Source organism: Phocoena sinus, chromosome 5 (genome assembly GCF_008692025.1).
Source record: "Phocoena sinus isolate mPhoSin1 chromosome 5, mPhoSin1.pri, whole genome shotgun sequence".
NCBI classification, from domain to species: domain Eukaryota; kingdom Metazoa; phylum Chordata; class Mammalia; order Artiodactyla; family Phocoenidae; genus Phocoena; species Phocoena sinus.
In genome coordinates, this window is record NC_045767.1 from 74,279,168 (window position 1) to 74,300,928 (window position 21,761).

Genomic DNA, 21,761 nt, shown 5'->3' on the forward strand with positions numbered 1-21,761 from the left:
TGACCAGATGCCTTAGTGTCTTATAGTGGGGGAGGCGTGATTACAAAAAGGACTTTTAAAGAATATTTGGGTTTAAAAAGAGGGGAGGAAACGACTTCACACCCACTAGGATGGCTGTAATCAAAAAGACAGATAGTTAACAGGTGCTTGTGAAGATACGGAGAAATTGGAACCCTTATACACTGATGGTAAGATTGTAAAATGGTGCAACTATTATGGAAAACAGTCTGATAGTTCCTCTAAAGGTTAAACGTAGAGCTACCATATATAGCAGCATTATTCATAATAGCCAAAAAATGGAAATAACCCAAGTGTCCATCAAATGGATAGATTTAGAAAAGTGGTATATCCATACAGTGAAATACTATTTGGCAGTAAACAGAAATGAAGTACTGATATGTGTTACAACATGGATGAACCTTGAAAACATGCTAAATGAAAGAAGCCGGTCACAAAGAACTACATTTTGTGTTTCTTATTATATTAGATGTACACAATAGGTACATCCAAAGAGACAGAAAGTAGTAGTTACCAGGACAGGGGAAAATGGAGAGCGACTACAAATATATAAGGTTTCTTTGTGGGGTGATGAAAATGTTCTGGAATTAGATAGATACATACATACATACACCATTCTGTAAATATACTTAACCTTTCAGTAGTACACTTCAAATGAGTGGATTGTGTGGTACATGAATTGTATCTCAAAGCTGTTATTTTTTAAAAAGTTAATGGAGGGAAGAAGTGAGAAGTGGAAACAGCTCAGGGGGTGCTGAGATTATTGTTCCTTGCTTAAAAATACCCCTATAGGACTTCCCTGGTGGCGCAGTGGTTGAGAGTCTGCCTGCCGATGCAGGGGACGTGGGTTCGTGCCCCGGTCCGGGAAGATCCCACATGCCGTGGAGCGGCTGGCCCGTGAGCCATGGCCGCTGAGCCTGCGTGTCCGGAGCCTGTGCTCCGCAACGGGAGAGGCCACAACAGTGAGAGGCCCTTGTACTGCAAAAAAAAAAAAAAAAAACAAAACCCTATGTTGGAAGAATTTTTTTGTTTTTATTTATTTATTTATTTTATTCATTGCTGTATCATCTGAAATCTTGTCATTTAGGGTTTTTTGGTTTTTGGTTTTTTGTTTTTGTCCGCCTTTGGTGGCATGCAGAACATCCCCCTGGGATCGAACCCCCACCCCCTGCAGTGGAAGCTTGGAGTCTTAACCACTGGACCACTAGGGAAACCCTTGTCATTTAGTTTTGAAATGGATATATCCAACCCAGTTCCAAACCCTACTTTTAGTTAACCACAGAGTTGGGATTTGTGTAGTTTAATAGTTATGAAAGTAATATTTCTTCATACTCTGATTTTTCAGTTGATCAAGAAATTAATGATAACAATCAGATATACATTTTTGTGAACTAATTTTTATTTTACTTTGTTAATATTCTTGGCTATAATTCTTGAAGCTTATTTTCTGATTAAATATTCCTTAATTCCTCAATACACAGCTTGATTAAATTGATTGGAGAGGAACCCTTCTCCCTTCCCTATCACTGTCAAAATGTCTTCATATTCCTTATTAACATTTTATTTGGAAAGCTATTAAGTTTATTTCATCCAAAGGAAAAGATCTACCCTTAAAATGTTATTTTTCTAGATAAAGCTTATAATTTTATCATGTTTCTAGTGTTTTAATGGTGATAGAGAATTAAAACTTTCAAAAGTCTATTGGGGAAGAGAGCTCTGCCAAACCTGTGTTCTACTATCCAGTGCAGTACCTACTTCGTTGCCCTAACTGAGCCGAGTCTTTGCTATTAGTTTTCCCCAGCTTCTTTGTGATTGGCCCATTGTTAAAACTGTTCTTAGCCATTGCACTGTGCTGTCTCTGATTGTCTTGTTTTATTTCAAAGTTGTGGCAAAACATACTGTTTTGTGACATAAAGAACAAGCTCAACTTACATCTGAGAAATGCACTGAATAATTATAATTGCATTTTTTGGGGGGGAGGGTCAAGCATTAGAACTATGAAAATTTAACAGATAAGTTTTCAGGTTTTGTCCTTCATTTTGCTTTGTTTGGAGATTGTGTTACAGAATACCACTATAGAGATTAAATTGGTTTATATAGAAACTACTTGACAAAAAGTGAAGTTTAGAAGAGATTAGCAGAAACCCAGTGAAAACAGCTTTGCACTATATCAACATCTGGACATTTTCCCTAGAAATGCTACTAAATAATTGTCAGTTGCCTTGTATTTCAATTTCTTCATCTATAAAATGAGGTTAATGGTTAATTCCCACTTTCAAAATCATAATTATTAAAAATATAAGGAACCATTTGCACCGTGGTACTAGAAGTTTTATTTCATGGTTAATGGCCACATGCTTGAGTCTCTTGAGAATAAGTGTTTATTGTTATATGTCAATTTTGTTGTAACAGGGCAAATTCAAGTATTAACTGGCTTTAAAAAAGTAATTATTTTTTAATGCATCAAAATTAGGTCTGGACCTCCTTAGTGTCAAATTGGAAGGCAGTCTTTACATGAAAGTAAACTTTTTTTTAAATCTTAAAATTTGTTTTTTATACAACAAAGGACATATATCCAATAAGACAGATGAAACAGAAAACTAGGAAGAAGCATGTGTGTTAACTCAGTACTGAGTTAACGTCATCATACTGCACATCTGAGTTCCTTGGGCACCAGGGAAAAGAGGAAACTGTGTGTTACATAGCCCTTGGCAATTCCTAGGGTACCTTGAAGTTCAGTGTAGTTTTAGGATAAATAAAATTGATCAAGTATGATGCATATTTTAAAAATGTAAAAACTCAAATTATACCCCACCGTCAAGTTGCAAATTTGGCCTCGTTAACAAATTGTGGAGGCAATTCCATTCTACTTCCAGTGTTGAGTGTACACGTTTTATGTAGGGCATTAGGAATAGCAGAATAGGACAGGCAGTTTTTACCATCTTTTTTCGTCTCTGGTGGAGACAGTAATTTCAGGAAACTATCAGACATAGATTAAAAATACTAGCATGCTCCGTCTGTACTTCAGAAAAGTAATACCAGTTGTGTACTTATTTTTGTTGTTATAGTGCTAACCCTCCATCGGGAATTGAAGATGAAACTCCTGAAAATGGCGTACCTAAACCGGTAACATAAGGCTTTGAGATCTGGTTACTTATCTGTTTAAAATCTTTATCAATAGCTTCCCGTTCACTTAGGAAGAAAACCAGAATTTAACATGACTGCCAATATTTTGCATAATCGGGCCCCTTTTATATCTCCTGTGTCATCTGGTGCCGTCAAAAAAGTGTAACCATGAGAAGAAATAGTGGGAGGAGAGTTCAGATGAAATGGGGCATGTGCAAAGGCTTGATGTTTGTTGCTACCAAGGTCAATTGACCACTGGGTGAGCCTGGTTTTCAAAGCAGACATTGAGTTTTTCAACTCAAGTTTTTTAGCAAAAATTATTTTTTATATAAATGACAGTCTGACCTCATGCCTGTTAAAAGTGATATTTTGGGGGGTGAACAAATCATCGGTCCCATGAGTATTTTAACGTTTTAATCTTGTAAAAAGAAGGAAATTCTTATTCTGCAAGCTTGAACTTGTATACAAAAAAGTATTTAGCCTTGGTGATCTACTTTTTAAATTTACTATTATGTGACTAAGCACAGAACAGCCTTTTAGAGCCAAAATAAAGCTTTCACAAATGTCCCTACTTTTACTCATAGAAACAAAGTATTCCCTCAGTCATTTGCACGCAGGACCTTTTCTATGTGTACATGAATGTCAAGAATAAGTGAGCTGCTTTTTAACTATTTGGTGCTTTTAACGGTGACACTGTGACCCTTAAAATTAGTTGTTTTCCCTTTACCTTCATGTTCTTTTTGCTAAGAATTCCTCAAATATTTTAAAAATATCTTCTAGGTATTTTAGTACATTGCCTTAGATCCTTTGTGCAAGAGGAGCAGTTATAAATAGTAGGAAAAAATACATGTGTTATTTACAAACAGACAATGTTGAAAAAAGGGTTTACTTCACATTCTTATCCCTTTTTATCATTGCAAAACATCAAAGTTGTAAATGAGTTGAAGTAGGTAGTAGAACTTTTTCTCTAGAATTAGCTCAAAAAATGCAAAATGGTTACCTTTTCAGTTATTTATATCAGACGTTGAAATGGATTATTGAGTGTATTTTGTGGTTGTTTATGTTGATATAGAAAGTGACAGAGACTGAAGACGATAGTGATAGCGACAGTGATGATGATGAGGATGATGTTCATGTCACTATAGGAGACATTAAAACGGGAGCACCACAGTATGGGTAAGTTATTTTTAAGTAACAACTGTGTGCTTAAATCAAAGGTAGTGTGTCTATATCAAACAATTGGTGGTTGATTCCAATGTTATTACATTTTTTCATCTTACCATGATATGAAAGAACTCGTTAAAATTTCACGTGATGAGTTGCTAAGACAGTAGGTAAAAGCTGTTGACATAAGAAAAAAATACTTGTAACTATCTTTGGTGATGGATGTTAACTAAACTTATTGTAATCATTTTGGCAGTTTATATATATATCAAATCATTATGTTGTTTACCTAAAATTAATACAGTGTTATATATCAAGTATCAATATATCTCATGACTAAAAGGAATTTCACCATGAAAATATTTTTTTCTTAAACATAAAGTTAATTAGGTAAAGTTACATGGAAGCAGCAGTTTTTGATTCCTGAAATTGAAATGTTTTTACAAATGAATTGAGTGATACAGATTTTTTTTTTTTGGGGTGGTGCACAGGCCTCTCACTGTTGTGGCCTCTCCCATTGTGGAGCACAGGCTCCGGACGCGCAGGCTCAGCAGCCATGGCTCACGGGCCCAGCCGCTCCACGGCATGTGATATCCTCCCAGACTGGGGCTCGAACCTGCGTCCCCTGCATCGGCAGGCGGACTCTCAACCACTGTGCCACAAGGGAAGCCCCAGATTTTTTTGTTTGTTTGTTTGTTTATTTGGCTGCGTTAGGTCTTAGTTGTGGCACGCGGAATCTTCGTTGAGGCGCATGGGCTCTTCATTGCAGTACGCGGGCTTCTCTAGTTGCATCATGCGGGCTTAGTAGCAGTGCGCGGGCTTAGTTGCCCTGTGGCATGTGGGATCTTAGTTCCCCTACCAGGGATACAACCTGAATCCCTTGCATTGGAAGGCAGATTCTTAACCACTGGACCACCAGGGAAGTCCCCAGATTCTTCAAGTAGAATTAGAAAACCTTAATTTGCTGTTTACATCTATATTGTTCTTACATTTTATTACTTATCCAGACTTCAGTTTAGGTTTTTAATTTTTTTTGTCTGATAAAAACAATATCAAAAGTATTTCTTTTTGCTTTTCATAGTGTATTTTTCAAGTGGTTAATTATCCTGTATGCTATTTATGCCAATAGGTTGTCTCAAAGTTTATAGTCTGTAAAGCTGGATCAAGTGAATGGCCTGTCATTGACTCATTGAGCACATAAAGAATCTTACAGAAAGATTGGAAGGGAATAAAGTACATATTGTGATTTTGTTATGGTGGTAAAATATGAGTTGACGTTTTCTCTATCCTTTTCAGATTGGATGTATGATGTGGTACTAGTGCGTTGGGAATATAAAGTAAACTTTTCATTAATTGCACTATAGTTCATTAAGTAGCCTTATCTGAAATGAACCAATATATACATAAATCCTTTTGAATTTTTTATTTCTTCAGTAGAGAAATTTTTTCAAAAGTTATTTCAAGGAGCTTAAAGGTAATTCAGTTGTCATAATCAGTTTTGCATTATAATAATGACTGCTGATGTAATTTTAAGACCCTAGCAACTTTTTTAGGGAGCAGGTTTGAGAAGAGACTAAATTATTCAAGTTAGGATAACTCTTGATGTTCTCCTCATCCCCAGTTAAAGTAAATAATTAGTGTTGAGCTATGATATTAGTAAGCCTTTATGCTAATAGGCTTTTATCCATCTGCATTATGCAGAAGGAACACTAACATAATACTATAATAATCAATTGCATATTTAGTAAATACTTATATTTAATATAAAATTATTTGTATTTTCAAGTACAGAACAATTAAAGCAAATGGTGATTACTTTTTATTAATATGACCAATTTTGGGGTGGGACTTGCATGCAAATATTAAATACATATAGACTCCCATAGTACTTTATCTGAACTTTATTTCTTATAACAAAATTTCCGGTTTCATGGATTGAATTATGTTTGCACATGTTTATTACCTTTAGATTCTAAATTCTTTGAGTGGTTTATGAATTTTCCTATTCCTTACATTGCCTTAAATATAGTAAGTAGTAAGTGTTTATTCACTAAATTGACTGCGTGTTAAAAACACAATTGTCTTTGAACTTTTTTTTCTCAACATTGATTACGAAAATTTTCGAACACTCGAAGTTTAAGGAACTGATGTGAACACCCATTTATTTACTCATCACCTGGATTATACAATTTACATTTTGCTGTGTTTGCTTTATCACCTATCTATCTACCTACCTGCCTATCTCCATGCCTCCACCCACTCATCAATCCATCTTTTTTATTTTGTATTTCTTTTTTAAAATTATTTATTTATTTATTTAGTTGTGCTGGGTCTTAGTTGCGGCTTGCCGGCTTCTTAGTTGCGGCACATGGGCTCCTTAGTTGTGGGATGCAACGACTTAGTTGAGGCTTGCATGTGGGATCTAGTTCCCTGACCAGGGATCGAACTAGGGCCCCCTGCATTGGGAGCGTGGAGTCTTAACCATTGTGCCTCCAGAGAAGTCCCCTTATTTTGTATTTTTTATGCATTTCAAAGTAAGTTACAGATCTTTCTGAAGCGTATAAAGCTTGTTTAACCTTAATATCTCAAGATATATCCATTGATAAGTGAAAGAAAGCCAGGGAGAAAATAAAATTTGATGAATATTTACTTTGTGCACAGCATTTCAGAGGCAAATTTAAAGAGCAAATTGTTTTCAAGGAACAATACTAAATTGGTTTATTATAAGCTGTTAGAAGGTAAAGACTAGAATTTCTTTTAAGTGACATACTTTTGTTACAGAGTTTATTGTATCTGTAAGTAAGGTATGAGGAAAATCAAATCTTAGGGTAGGAATAACTTACCTTGTATAGAGGAGTGGTTTCTTAGCTGTATCTTTGAAATTCAGCCGCTCATTCATTAACACTTTTCAAAGGCAGTTTGTTTGGCACTCTAATAATTGATGATGGGAATATCAATTGTCCTTATTTATCAAAAGTAGTGAGGGAGATAGACGTGTGAGCAGATACTTTCCTTGCAGTGTAAGTGCTTGAATAGAAACATGTACAGGGTGATTGGAAAGCTTTGAGAGGACAGTTGCTAAAAGTGCATGTGTTGAAGAGAAGATCCTAGAGGAGGTAATATATGAATTTTTTTGAATAATTGTCGAGACAGAAGGAAGAGGACTGATGATTTTGGCAGAGGAAACTACTTAGATGTAGTGGAAGCATGACTTAGACGAACCACAAGACTGGAGGATAAGGTAGATGAGAGAGGATGCTTGAAACCACAGAAGAGGGGAGTTAGGATGTTTTTGCCGTGCTATCATGGAACCCTTAAAGGTTTTTAGGCAGGTCACATTGTTTGAAAATATAACTCTAGCAGTAGTAGTTGAGATGGACTAGATAGAACTTAGTTAATAGATTTGAAGTAATCATCCAGATGGGATGATAGTCGAAACTAAACCAGCAGCAGTAATATAGGGATAGATGGAAGAATTCAATATATTTGAGTGAATAATAAATGGAAATAACATGGGTAATGGGTTGGTTGTAGATGGAAAGGGAGACAAAGGATTCAGTGACTTGGAGCTTTCTAGAGTAGTTCAGTGTCTGTATATAACAGTGTATTACCATATATGGGTGAGGTGGGAGGAGCAGGTTAAGATAAAATTTTTTGATACATTTATTTTTAAGTTTTTGTAGACATCCAAGTATATAGGATCTAGCCCCTAGAGAAGCCTGAGACCTCATGGTGGGTGCTATTGAACGGTGGTATCAGATTTACTTAAGCGCAGCTTTCCAGACAGCTGAGGTTCTTTACACACAATGAATGTGAAGGCTTGGAGGCATTAAAAAAGAAAAGTAATGTTTTAAAGGTCAGAATGGGGAAGGAAGGAAAGTAGCTGGGTGGGAAGCAAAGAAGTTCATTTAATGAACTATGGTAAGCCTTTTATAAATACTGTTTTGGTTTATCCTTTAGCAGTTCTGTAGGAGGACCATTTGGAGACAGTCCTTGGTTTTTGTATATTGACTTTCGAACAGCTAGGACTTTTGTACATCATATATAGATACCTCAAAGTGCTTTGGCTGTGCTGAATTTAGCTTGTTGAAATGTAAGCATCATGCGGCAGGAAGCATATTTGTCCAGCTCCTCATCCTCTCTCCTTGGCTTAGAACTATATGTGATGTGTTGCTGGTGCTTAAGCACTTATTAGAGAATTAGTCAATGAGATGATTAAACCTTTCAAGTTGGTAATGATAGTACAACTTGACAGTGACAGTTTATTTTAGGCTCCTTCATCTTGCATTTATAGTAGTGGATCTTTATACAATTATTTGAATATTTTATTGAATATCCTTATTTTTTTAAGCAGAATAACCTAGGTCTCATAAATTTAATACATTGGAGGCAAAAGATGGAAATTGTTAGGCAGACCAGAAGCAGTGAGTTTTCACAAGTCCAGTTGAATGACTGGGAGGCAAGGAAGTGAAAACAAGGCATGTGAACTATTCTTCCCTTTCCAGCCAAATTTCTCGAAAGTTTGTTAGAGTGGGGTATTGAGTTAATCGCGGGTAGGTTTTTGAGATGGAAAATTAGTGAGACTTTTAAAAAATATTTTTTTATCTTCTATTAAGCAAGTGACAGGCTTTTTAAATTAGTTTAAAACATTTTCTAAAATGTTTGAGTTAGTGTCAGTCTATCTAGTTAATATGTGTATATAATTTATGTGTACATATTGAATATATTCTGCTTTTGTTTACTTTAAGCATCTCAGGATAATTTTTTTGATTTTGCTTTTAGGAGTTACGGTACAGCACCTGTAAATCTTAACATCAAGACAGGAGGAAGAGTTTATGGAACTACAGGTAAAATTTGTATTTGCAGTTGCATCAATAGAAAATAGGGCATATATCTGAATAGGTCATGAATAGATTTTAATAGCTATTACAGCTCAATTAAAAAGAGCAGTTTTTGACCATATATCATAGAATGGGCACTTTTCTATAAATGGCTAGATAATGAATAGTTTAGGCTGTGTGGGTCACATAGGGTTCCTGTCGTGTGGGGGGGGCGGTTTTTTGTTGTTGCCGTTGTTTTTTGGTTCTACAACCCTTTCTTACAGTTCACAGACTGTACAAAGACAATGATTTAAAACATGGAAATTAACTTCTTGGTACAGGAATCCCTTATTATAAAAAAGTCTCTAATCTCTCTATTTTATCTTATAGCTACACCATAAACTTTGACCTCACTTTTTATTTGTGGTAACCATTACTACTCTGTTTGGAATCTTGGCCGTATTTAGTGCTAATAGTAGTAAAAAGGTGTCATTGTTTTCTGTTTGTCTCTGGTATCTCTCAGCTTCTTATTAATATAGTTCCTTCACCATTTTGTAATTTTCTAAAGTAGGAACGAAAGTCAAAGGAGTAGATCTTGATGCACCTGGAAGCATTAATGGGGTGCCCCTTTTGGAGGTAGATTTGGATTCTTTTGAAGATAAACCATGGCGTAAACCTGGTAAGATTATTGTGGATTATATCAGTTTCAAAAGATTTTTAGTCTAAACTATTATTAGAAAAGGTTTTTTTTAGCATCAGTTTAGAATATTATTTTTTAAATGTAATTTTCATTATCTTAAGCACATGAGTAATAACCTGTATTATTAAATCTTACAGGTGGCCTAGCATTGTATAAAAGTAGACTTGCATATTGTTTTATTATAATGCCAATTCTTTTTTTTTAACATCTTTATTGGAGTATAATTGCTTTGCGATGGTGTGTTTCTCCTTTATAACAAAGTGCATCAGTTATACATATACATATGTCCCCATATCTCTTCCCTCTTGCATCTCCCTCCCTCTCACCCTCCCTATCCCAACCCTCTAGGTGGTCACAAAGCACGAGCTGATCTCCCTGCGCTATGCGGCTGCTTCGCACTAGCTAGCTAAGTTACGTTTGGTAGTGTATATATGTCCATGCCACTCTCTCACTTTGTCCCAGCTTACCCTATAATGCCATTTCTAAAGGGGGTAATTTTGATCAAAAATTTATATAGTCCTGTTGCTTTATGGTAGTAATTGGGAGAATTGGTAAAATTAGATGAGACTAATAGAACTCTAAATTTATTTTTACAGTTTATTATATTTTATGTGCTGCATAAAAATAGAATTGAAATATTCGTATACTAAAAGTGTGTTTTATCTTTAGGTGCTGATCTTTCTGATTATTTTAATTATGGGTTTAATGAAGATACCTGGAAAGCTTACTGTGAAAAACAAAAGAGGATACGAATGGGACTGGAAGTTATACCAGTTACCTCTACTACAAATAAAATTACGGTAATTAGTAAATATTCCAAAATACCCCAGCCTTTTCTACCATCCCAGTTTTACTCCCTAAATACATCAGTTTTTCCCTATAAAGGTGGTTAAATGCTATATGATAGTTTAAAAATTCCATTTTACCTTGTTTGTTTTTTTTCCCTTCCTTCCCTTTCACAGTTTCATATTAATGATTATCTGATGTTTTTAGTTTCAATTCACAGACTAGCCACAGCTGGTTTGTCTTTATGTGGCCTATCAATTAAAAGTTATGTGGTATCTTAATGGGGAATATGTTATTTAACTTAGGCCGAAGACTGTACTATGGAAGTTACACCAGGTGCAGAGATCCAAGATGGCAGATTCAATCTTTTTAAGGTGAATTTTAGTAAATTATCCTTGGTTGCTCTCATTTTTTGTTCTTGAGTCTGCTCCCATACCACTACTCGAGGGACAAGATTAAAGTGGAAATAGCTACCTTTTTTCCAAACCTTCAGCTTCCTGGTGACTTACAAATTTGCTGATTGTTGTTTTATCTCCACTTTTGCAAGCATGTGAATTATAGCCTATTATACTAACAAATGCAAAGTAAAACTATTCTTGCTATATGTTGTGATTTTATTTTGAGTCAAGTGTGTGTTTGCTTGTAGGATATAAAAGTTCATGCCAACAGGCTAAGCACTCATTGTAGATCCCGCTATAATCTTTATCAGAATTGGAGACTTATTTGTCCTAATTTTCTGTTAAAAAATGGTAAGGTAGATGACATACTGCTTATTATCTGTATGAGACTGAAATCATTGGTGTAATGTCTTCTGCAGTTTAAGATGGCTCAGGAATCTTAGGTGTTCTTTGCCAGTCGCCAAGAAAGACTCAACAAAATTAGGGTAAAGTCATTGATTTTTTAAATTAATATTAAAAGGAGCAGGTTTAATGAGGGACTTGCAGGTTGATACGACTTGGGTATCAAGTCTGACTTCTGGCTTCTCCATTCCATAGGATCAGTCCCAAGAATAATAATATATTTTCATACTTGTGTGATACACAGCAGCCTACAAACTTTTTTCAAAATCTGATTGTAAACTCTTCTTCCTTTACCTTAATTCTTAATTCTTGATTCTTGTATTGAGTGACACTGGGATGAAGACTGGGAGTGACTTTTAGATTGGGTTACATACCCAGGGAACTTTTGTGGGCAGGAACTTCTCTGTGTCCCGTTTGGGGCTACAGCCCAGTCCACCAAAATACTGCCTTATGCAATGCATGTGCTATATCCGCAGATGTAGCCGCTCTGCTGGACACAGTTCTGTATAGAGAATTTAATTTTAATTTACATCCTACTTTGGGTAAGTATTTGGTTCTTGTTCTGCTGTAAATATTTTGAAAGTGTGTGATGATGTCTATCTTATTTTAAATGGTCATCAAGTTCTTTTTGGTGATATCTACTTATTGAGACATTGAATATATTGTTTTTCATGATTGCAATGAATAGTTAGAAAAGTTATCTTGATGAGGAAATAGTTTGTTTGCAATGGTGCTTATAATTTTCTTCTAACAGAAATGAGAACTGCCTTTTTAAACTGCCAGCTTCTCTATGCTTTGTCTTTTTGCAGTAAACTTCTAAAACTAAAGGATAAAAAGAAACTGTTAGGGTCTGGTCTCTTATTGAAGGTAGCCACTGTGAATAAGTTACATACATAGTCTACTGAAAAATTATTTTGAAGTTTCTTTTGATCATGTGAGAGGATGTCATTGTTCAATTCTGATTTATTTAATTCTGAATGAATAAGGACTTGAATTTAACAGGTATAGTCAAATTAGTTAAGAAATCAGCTTTATTGGATCAGAGAGTTATTTCTGGAGAAGAACAGAAGACTTGGCTTTGTAGAGTGTGGTTTAATTTTAGAAAGCCTAGAAACCAGAAAGATGAATTGGAGGAATTACTCCCTGTTAGTGATCAGGAGAGTGACTTATAGTAACAGTATTCTGGCAGCAGTGTATGGTGTGGTTGGATGAAGTCCAAGCTCTTGTCCACTTATCTACCATTTGAACTATAATTATTAGGATTGGTGAGAAAGAGATAGAAGGAAAAAAGCTTGCCCAGCTTTCTTGATGTATCTGAGTACCTTCAGTGTGCCCAGCACTGTGCTAGATGCTACAGTAAAAGAGGGTCTTTGTATTCAAGGAGCTCATGATCTGAATGATGTGTACATGTGAACTAATAACCATGATGTATTGTGACAAGTGTTAATGTTGTATTGATAAAATGCAGTAGGGAGTTCAGAGGAGAGATTGGGTTATCCTGCATTGCAGAGTCTAGAAGGATTCAAATGGGATGTGATAAGTGAAAAATGAGTGAGTTTTCATTAGTAGGAGACAGAGGAGTATAGAACATTGTAGGCAGAGAGAGCAATGTGAACAAAACCAGATAGCATTAAAGGAGAGTTGGGGTAGATGAGACATAGAGGAGAGAAGCCTGGAAATGGTAGAAATGATGAGAAAGATCTTAATCTAAAACTAGCTTGCAGACATATGTATGGGCAGTAGGAAGCCATTTGAAAGTTTTTGGGTAGGAGAATAGTATGAGCAAATCTGGTTTTTAGAAAAAGAACTGGTACCAGGGTAAGCTATAGAATGTAAGAGGGAAAAAGGGAGACAGAGACTAGAATGGGAGCTGTTGGAGTACTATAGGTATGAAATGAAGAAAGACCCAGACTGATACTGGTGGATGGACAAAGGAACAAATTTAAGAATCAAAATTTTAAGTTATTTTCATATCTACTACAAAGATATTTTTTCATCCTTAGTCAAGTGAGAGGCAACTCATCAGCATCTTTAAAGTAATTTTTTTTTTTACTTTTTATTAAGTAAATTTTCAAACATTCTAACAGGTAGAATAGTACAAGTGAACTGCCATGTGTTTATTATGGAAGTGTCTCAAGTGACTTATCAACATTTTAACATTCTTAAAGTCTTTTGATATACTTTAATATAAAAGATTTTTAATATATTTTTTAGCAAAATGAAAGATGAAATTTAATAAGTATAAAAATAAAATCACTCAATTGGGTACAAAAGCAGTTGTATAACTACATAATTTGGGGTTAGGGCAAGAGAGGAGTGACTAGTGAGAATGGGTGCACACCTGCATAGATGTTTTTTTTCCTCTGTGGAAGCATGTATGAGTTTTGTCACTAGTGTTGTGAATTTCATAAGCATGTGTCTTGGTCTGTTATCAGTCATTGTACCAAGCTTTCATTTGTACCTTTTTAATCTGGAAGTACATATCCTTCATTTCTGGGATCTTTTCTTACTTTGTTATTATTATTATTATTATTTTTACTTTTTCTCTGCTTTCATCTGCCTTTTGGACCTCTTATTCAAAAATTAGACCTCCTTATGCTGGTTCCTTTAATTTTCTTAGTTTTTCTCTTCTCCTTTCTCTTTGTTTTCCATTATCTGGGAGATTTCTTCAGCCTCAGAATGCTTCTGTTCACTTTTTCATTTCTGCTATTGTATTTTTGAATATCCAAGAAGATTTTCCTTCAGTATTTAACTTTAACCTATTCGTATTCATGCATGCAGTAATGCAGTATTTTTTCCTCCCTCTATCTTTCAGAAGATCTTAATGTTAGATTGTTTCTGTTAGGTTTTCTTTTTGTGCATGGTCTGTTTTCTACAAGTTCATCTTTAAGTTTGTTGTTTTGGGCTTCTGACTTTGACTTTTCTCAAGTATTTGTTGATCCTTGCCCATTATTAACTGGGCCGCTGAAAAGGTGATTGGAAGCTCTGTGCATGTGGGTAGAACTTGTTGACTGTAGGCTTTACTGTAGGGCTAAGTTTTTCTCACAGTCTCCGATGTCAGTATCTTTATCTTTGTTTTACTTTTTGTTTTTTCTTTTTGTGATAATCTGAGTTTTCAGAGAAGGCATTCTAGTATCCTGCCTAGAGGGTTTATATTTATATTTGGCTGCTTGAAATGTTCTGGGAGCTAGAGTTGTCAATTCCTGAATCTTTGTGGGTCTTGCTGTGAAAATCAGTATGTCTTTGCTTTCTCATTGCTGACTTAGGATTCAGATTCTTTGGTCTGCTCAGTTACTATTTTTTTGTCTGCCTTCAAAGTCCTAACTTCTGTTGCCTTCCCAGTCTTTTTGTTCTTGTGGGTTGAAACAAAATTGTAATAAATAATTTATGTGATTTTCTATTTTTTCTTTTTTCATCTTAACATGTAAATGTTTTCCTAGGTTATTAAAGTTTTTTGATAAATAACACTTTATAAATAGTTGCATAATCCATTATTTGGGTGTTTCACAGTAATTTCTTTTTAGATATTATTTTGTAGTATTAAACTTTTATAAATAATGCTGTGAAGGGCAGTTGAAGGAAGTTTTACAAAATAATTAAGTTTCAGCAAATTTGAGTAAAAATATGATAATTTGTTTTTATAAAATAAGTCATAATATCTTACAGTCATTTCTTAAAATATTAGATCATGTGGAAAAAATAATCTCATTATGTTGTGATTAAACAAGTTTTGAGTCTGTAATGCTGAGTGCAACATCTGAAGACAAAGTGATAATGATAATGCAGGTTGATTAGGAGGGTTGCTAAAATGGTGAAGATTTTCAGAATTGTTTACTATAATAAGTATATTATGAAGAAATTAACAAGAAAGGAAAACTAAGTTAGGAAACACAAGCAAGTTTTACATGTTTGAAAATGTATCTTGTCTTCCTGATACCTTTTCTCACTTTTTCCCCTATTGTAAATACTCTTTAATTTGTAATCTCTTGCCCCTCTTTCTACCTCTTTCCAACCCTTCTCCCTTCCTCCTTCCCAATTTTTATTATTTATTTGTTTACTTACGTGTTTGTTTATTTTTAAGATTTAACATTATCTTTATTACTTTCTTTGAATTGCCTTTCCAGAGATATTCATCTTTATGTAGTTTTTGACAGAATAACATTAATACCCCACGTTTATAAAGTGGTTTCCCATTATCTCACCTGGTCATCACAAGAGCTTGATGAGATAGACTGAGTAGTTGTTACTGGTATTTGATAATAGGGATAGAAGGATTAAAGACTTTCTCAAAGCCTCAAGAGCAGAGACTAGAATCCAGGCCTTCTGGTGCCCAGTAGAGCTCCCTTTCTGTGAGACCAGATTTGCTGCTCTGCTCCAGTACTAGGGTTCCAGTTGCTCTCCAGATCCCAACTTTTAATTGAGCATTGTCTATGCCAGGAAGTGTCTTAGGCTTGGGTGGAGAGGGGAGGTAAGCATTATAGACATAGACTTTGTGGTCTTAAGAGTTTATCTGACTTAATGGGAAAGATAGGTAGTAATTAGATTATCATGCCAAAAATTATATAAACTCCATGTTCTATGAAAGACTTTAAAGAAGTGACATTTAAAGCTGAATCCCAAAGCCAATCAAATAGCAAATATATTTGAGCACTCATTACATGCCAGGCAGTGTATTTAGGCACTTAGGATACAGATTTGTATCCTTCCATGTCTTCAGAGATCCTATGTTATAGTGGCAGCAGGCAGACAATAAACATAAAATAAGAGGACTTAAGATAATGTGAGAAATTTTATGAATAAAATGCAAAATGTTATGATAGAGATAATATGATAGAGATTGGGATTGGCCACTTCAAGGAGACATTTGAACAATACTTGAGCCATGATGATCTTTTAAAGCAGAATGAACATCTAGTGCAAAAGCCCTCATAAAGGAGGAACTTATCTGTTAAAAAGAACAAGAAGAAAGGCCATTGTGACTGGGCGTAGTTAAGATAAGTTGGGGAGGAATAGAGGAAAACAAAGTTGGAGAGGTAGGCAGGGCCCATACCATAAATCCTTGTAGGCCGTGATAAGTTTAGGTTTTATTTTGTTTGCATCGGAAAGTTATTGGAGAATTTTTTTTTTTTTTTTTTTTTGCTGTACACGGGCCTCTCACTGTTGTGGCCTCTCCCGTTGCGGAGCACAGGCTCCGGACGCGCAGGCTCAGCGGCCATGGCTCATGGGCCCAGCCGCTCCGCGGCATGTGGGATCTTCCCGGACCAGGGCACGAACCCATGTGCCCTGCATTGGCAGGCGGACTCTCAACCACTGCGCCATCAGGGAAGCCCCTATTGGAGAATTTTGAGCAGGGGAGAGACATGAGCTGATTTATATTTTTAATAAGATTGCTTTGGCTGTGTACAGAGGACGGATTTTAGAGAGGTAAGGTCAAAGCAGAGACACAGTGTAATAGAACAAATGAGATGTGGTGGTGGGTTTGACCTGAGTTTTAGGAGTGGACAGAATGGTAAGTGGTTGAATTTGGTATATATTGTCAAGGTAAAGTTGACATTGATTGTTCATATGTATTGGATCATTGCTAGTTTTGTTTCTGTTTTTATTTTCTTGAGCAACTTGGTGCCATTTATTCATAGGAAGAAGACTTGGGGAGGATCAGATTGGGGGATAGCGGGAAATCAGTAGCTTTATTTTGGCCATGTAAGTTTGAGATGCTTAGAAGACATGTGAGAAGCTGGGTGTAAATTATTAGAGCTCAGGGGAACAGTTGAGACCGTAGTGTCAACTCTGAGTATTCCTGACATCCCCAGGAAGAATAGTGCATTTCTTCTTCTGTGTTCTCATAGTATCTTTTATCCCAGGGATATTTTTTTTCATAACAGTTGTTGTATTGCTTTGGTGGTTTGTGCCTGTCTTTTCCCACAGTCTGGAATTTTGTTGTATTTCTCTGTGGTCTCAGTTTCCAGTACATAATAGGTAGTCAATAAATGTTTGATGAATAAATCATGTTTATTTCCCCTGTCACCACATTGGGTCAGTTTTACCTGTCAGATGTCTAACAAATCTGTTTCTTTCTTTCTCTCATCAGTGTCTTAGTGCTGATCCTTATCATCCCTCATATAATTAGTATAAACATTAATACCTTATTTGAAAATGAGTTCCACATAATGTTTATCTGAGAGGTAGATGGTTTCTGGAATTGAATCAGTGGTTTGAATGTATCAGAGTCAAGGTGTCTGAATTCTCTTGGCCTTTGCCTCATAGGGAAGGAGAGTGATGCTGAATTTAGACTGAACAGGGACAGTAGAATTTAAATAGGGCCTAAGATATAGTGATGTTATGTAAGTATAGGGCAACTTGAACTTTATTTAAATTTAATAAATTAATGACGATTTTTAAGATAGGAAGGTGAGTATAAAAGCAAAAGAGCATAAAGAAGATTTTCACCAGTCTAAAGGAATATGACTGGACCGTACTTCAGAGGATCTGACAGGAGCACAAAGGATGGGCAAATATGGGAGAAATTATGAAGTAAGTAGATAACTGGTTTGAAAGTGAACGTAAAGAGTGAGAAGAGGGATTAAGGAGACAGATGACTGACGTCAGGCTTCTGGGTATACTGAATTCTTCAAGGCCTTTCTTGAACTCTGAAACATGGAGTCTTAACTGAGTATCTTGGACTTATTTATAATGATCTGAGGGAATTTATGAAAGTCCTTAAGAGTTATAGTTTATTGGACTTTTAAGTGACATTAATTTGAACTTTTTACTAGTTGGGAACATTTTGGTCCCATAATCCATCTTTGGTGCCTTTCACCTAATGCTGTTCTAAAATAAGTTTAATTTTATTATATACTGGGCAGCGAAGCACTCTTCATATTTAATTTCAAATGAAATGTTATGAATTTATTTTAACATCTTTACTGTATTAGGTTTGAGTGTTCCATTGAATTAAACAAGCTAATAACCCTTTTTTTTAAGGTACAGCAGGGAAGAACTGGAAATTCAGAGAAGGAAACAGCGCTTCCATCTACAAAAGCTGAGTTTACTTCTCCTCCTTCTTTGTTCAAGACTGGACTCCCACCAAGCAGGTTAGTGAGATATTGATGATTCAGTTTATTGAAGGCATCGGTATCTTCACCTTTAGTGCTATATGAAGTATAAAAACTCTGAATGATATACCACAAAACTGGAACATTCTACTTGGTTTTAGTACAAAATGAATTCTTTGTGAAAAACTCTTCTGGGTGCTATTTCATCTAAAAAAAATCTAGGTAAGCAAGAAATGAACAGTGGAATATAGTTATATGTATATATAAAGAAACAACAGTCTCACATTCAGGACAGGTGGTGACAGCAAAGGTTGCACTGTTTTCTGTGCTTATTATTCTTACATAAAGAATTATTGAACTTCCTAAATCTGGATATACTGGCCTAAAGATGTTTCACTGATTTTAGTAAAAGAGGTTGTAGAAATTTCAGCCTGAGAAATTTTTCAAATTAAAACCATTTTCTTTTCTTTCTTTGGTTTGTTGTGATAATACCTAACTTTGAGTTCTACAGGGTACCAACTGTAAGAGGCAAAGATGTTGGCAAATGTCCTTTTAACTTAAACATAACAAGTGATTAGCCCATTACCAGGAAAATGGTAAAGGATAAGCCAAGACTAGGGAAGTTTTATGTCAGCAGTTTAATCTTGGGTTAAAGATGACTTAAACCAGTTATTTCTCTGAGCCTGAAACAAGTCAGTAACTCAACTATTACGAGTTCTCAGCCAGATCATTTACCTTTTGTGTTACTTACTTAAATTTAATTTATGTAGTTTCCTGATTTTGTCATTCTGATATTTCATACTATATGAATGCAGAAAGAAAACTTGTAATTTAGCCCTAAAATAAAGATTTTTGAAACTTTCAGCCAAAATTCAATATCGTAAAGCCATCTCAGATTTTGACTGTCTCTTCTTAACAATTTCTAGTCATGCATGTATACACTACCAAATGTAAAATAGGTAGCGAGTGGAAAGCAGCTGCATAGCACAGGGAGATCAGCTTGGTGCTTTGTGACCACATAGAGGGATGGGATAGGGACGGTGGAAGGGAGACGTAAGAGGGAGGGGATATGGGGATATATGTATACATATAGCTGATTCACTTTGTTATACAGCAGAAACTATAATACAGCATTGTAAAGCAATTATACTCCAATAAAGATGTTTAAAAAAAAAACATAAGGGGAAAAATGACTAAAACAAAAAACAGAAAAACAATTGCTAGTCATGGACTTTTCCAAATAAGGTTTTTTAAACCAAATGCAATCTCATAAAAGTGTTTGTCTAAGAAGTTATGATAGCTGAGGAATATTGATTCTTTTAATTTGTAGTATTCTCTTTTTTTTTTCATATTTTAAAAGAGGCCAACCTTCATTCATTGAGTTTATGGTGTTCTACATTCTAGAATGATATTAAGAGCTTGGACTCTAGAGCCAGACTTCTGGCTCAAATTCTAGCTCTGTTACTTACTAGCTGTGAATTACACTAGCTGTGTATTACTAGCTGGTGTGTATTGGGCACATCGCCCAATCTTCTTGTTCTTTCATTTCTTAATCTATAAAATACAGTAATAATACTACATAATACCCTCACTGGATAGTTATGTATATTAAATGGATTAATTTATGTAAGGTGTTTAGCACAGTGGTACATACATAATAAATATTCTATGGATGTTTGTTATTATCATAATTAAACTAATTGAACTTTTAAAAATCAATAGCAGTTTTTCTGTGTTTTGCCCACTTCCACCTCCTCCCCTCTTTTTTAAAAATTTGGGCCAGATTATGTAGGACATTGTGCCATTATATAAGTGTTTTGGCTTTCCCTGTAAGTGAATATATGGGGAGTCACCATCAGATTTTGAGCAGAGGAATGAAATAATCTGATTTAGGTTTTTAAAGTCTCAATTTAACTGCTTTATTAAGCTCAGACTACAGAGGAATTAAGGGCAGTAATGGGGAGGCCAGTTAGGAGGCTATAACAGTTATCTAGACAAGAAATAATGGTAACTTAGACCACGGTGGTAGTGGTGCAGATGGTGAGACGCAGTCAGATACTGGACACATTTCAAAAGACACAAAAGATCTTTTATATCTGAGGCAGAAAAGACTATAGGAGGAATGATTTTTGGAGGGAGGAGACCAAAAGTTCAGTTTCGAACCTGATAAAATTGAGATGCCTACTAGTTATACAAGTGGAATATTTGCATGGGAAGTGGATAAATAGATCTGGAGTAAGGGGAAAGGTATGGACTGGAGGTACAAATCTGGGAGTGATCAGTGTTTAAATAGTACTTAAATGAATCTGTGAAATTGAATTAGATTGTAAATGAGGTAAGTATTACTAGAGAAGTAGTAAGAAGACAGAGCCTTGAGGCACTTCCATGCAGGTCAGAAAAATAAGGATGGAACAGTAAGAGGAGACAAGTAGAGAAAAATGACTAATGAAATAGGAAAACCCAGTGTATATCTTGAAAAGGGTGTGTTTCAAAATAGGAAGAGTGTTTTAACTATCAAATAATATTGATTGGCCAAGAAGAAGAGGACTGGGAATGACTTGGATTTTAAATGCAAAGGTTGTGGTGATTCTGACCAGGACGTTTTCAGTGGTATAAGGTGAAGATTTAAAAAAAGACTTTGTGGAATGGATTCAAGAGAGAATAGGAGGAAAGGAATTAGAATGAACAATTTTTTGAGTTTTTTTCTTTTTTTTTTCTTTTCTCTCTTTTGAGGGGGCAGAGAAATGGGACAGTATCTGGAGGGAAATGTGGGGTCAGGAGGAGGGTTTTTTGCCAAAATGAAAGAAATTACAGCATGTTTTTATATTTATGAGAATGAGTTACTAGAGGGGAAAATTGATGATGCAAGAATTGAGAAGGGACAGTTGTTAGAGCAGTGTCCTTAAGAAGGTCAGAGGGGGTGGGATGCAATATGCAAGAGGAGGATTTAGCCTTAAAGAGAAGCATGGGCAATTCACTCATTGTAATAGGAGGAAGGGCAGGTGAAGGTAGGTGGGTGGTTAATGGTGATGGAAACAACTGAAAGTTCTCTTTCTGATTGCTTCAGTTTTTCCCAGCAGCATAGAATGCAGACTTATCTGGTGAAAGTGAGAATAGTGCAAGAGGGTGTTGAATGTTTGAGAGGAGAGGAGAAGGTCTGAAATAGTTATTTAGAAGTGTGTGGATAAACCTGGGGGAAAGGAGCAGGATTGCTAGGCAGTTACCTGGAGGGAAGTGTGGGGTGAAGAGATGGCTTTTCTTTTCCAGGTGGGAGAAATCACAGCATTTTTATATG

At 35.5% G+C, this 21,761-nt stretch overlaps 1 protein-coding gene across 32 annotated transcripts in view; it reads left to right on the forward strand.

Moving 5' to 3' along the window:
* FIP1L1 (factor interacting with PAPOLA and CPSF1) overlaps positions 1–21,761 on the forward strand; it is a 68,419-nt gene that overhangs the window by 2,355 nt on the left and 44,303 nt on the right. For 12 of the 32 annotated variants that reach the window (XM_032632094.1, XM_032632096.1, XM_032632106.1 and 9 more), the window contains 6 exons: positions 3,087–3,144; positions 4,217–4,320; positions 9,091–9,155; positions 9,700–9,807; positions 10,498–10,628; positions 18,396–18,505. In XM_032632094.1, the coding sequence (XP_032487985.1) occupies positions 3,087–3,144; positions 4,217–4,320; positions 9,091–9,155; positions 9,700–9,807; positions 10,498–10,628; positions 18,396–18,505 (576 nt within the window). Of the gene's footprint in view, positions 1–3,086; positions 3,145–4,216; positions 4,321–9,090; positions 9,156–9,696; positions 9,808–10,497; positions 10,629–10,919; positions 10,989–18,395; positions 18,506–21,761 lie in introns of all 32 variants that reach the window. The other 20 variants (XM_032632102.1, XM_032632087.1, XM_032632098.1 and 17 more) reach the window with 4 other exon arrangements.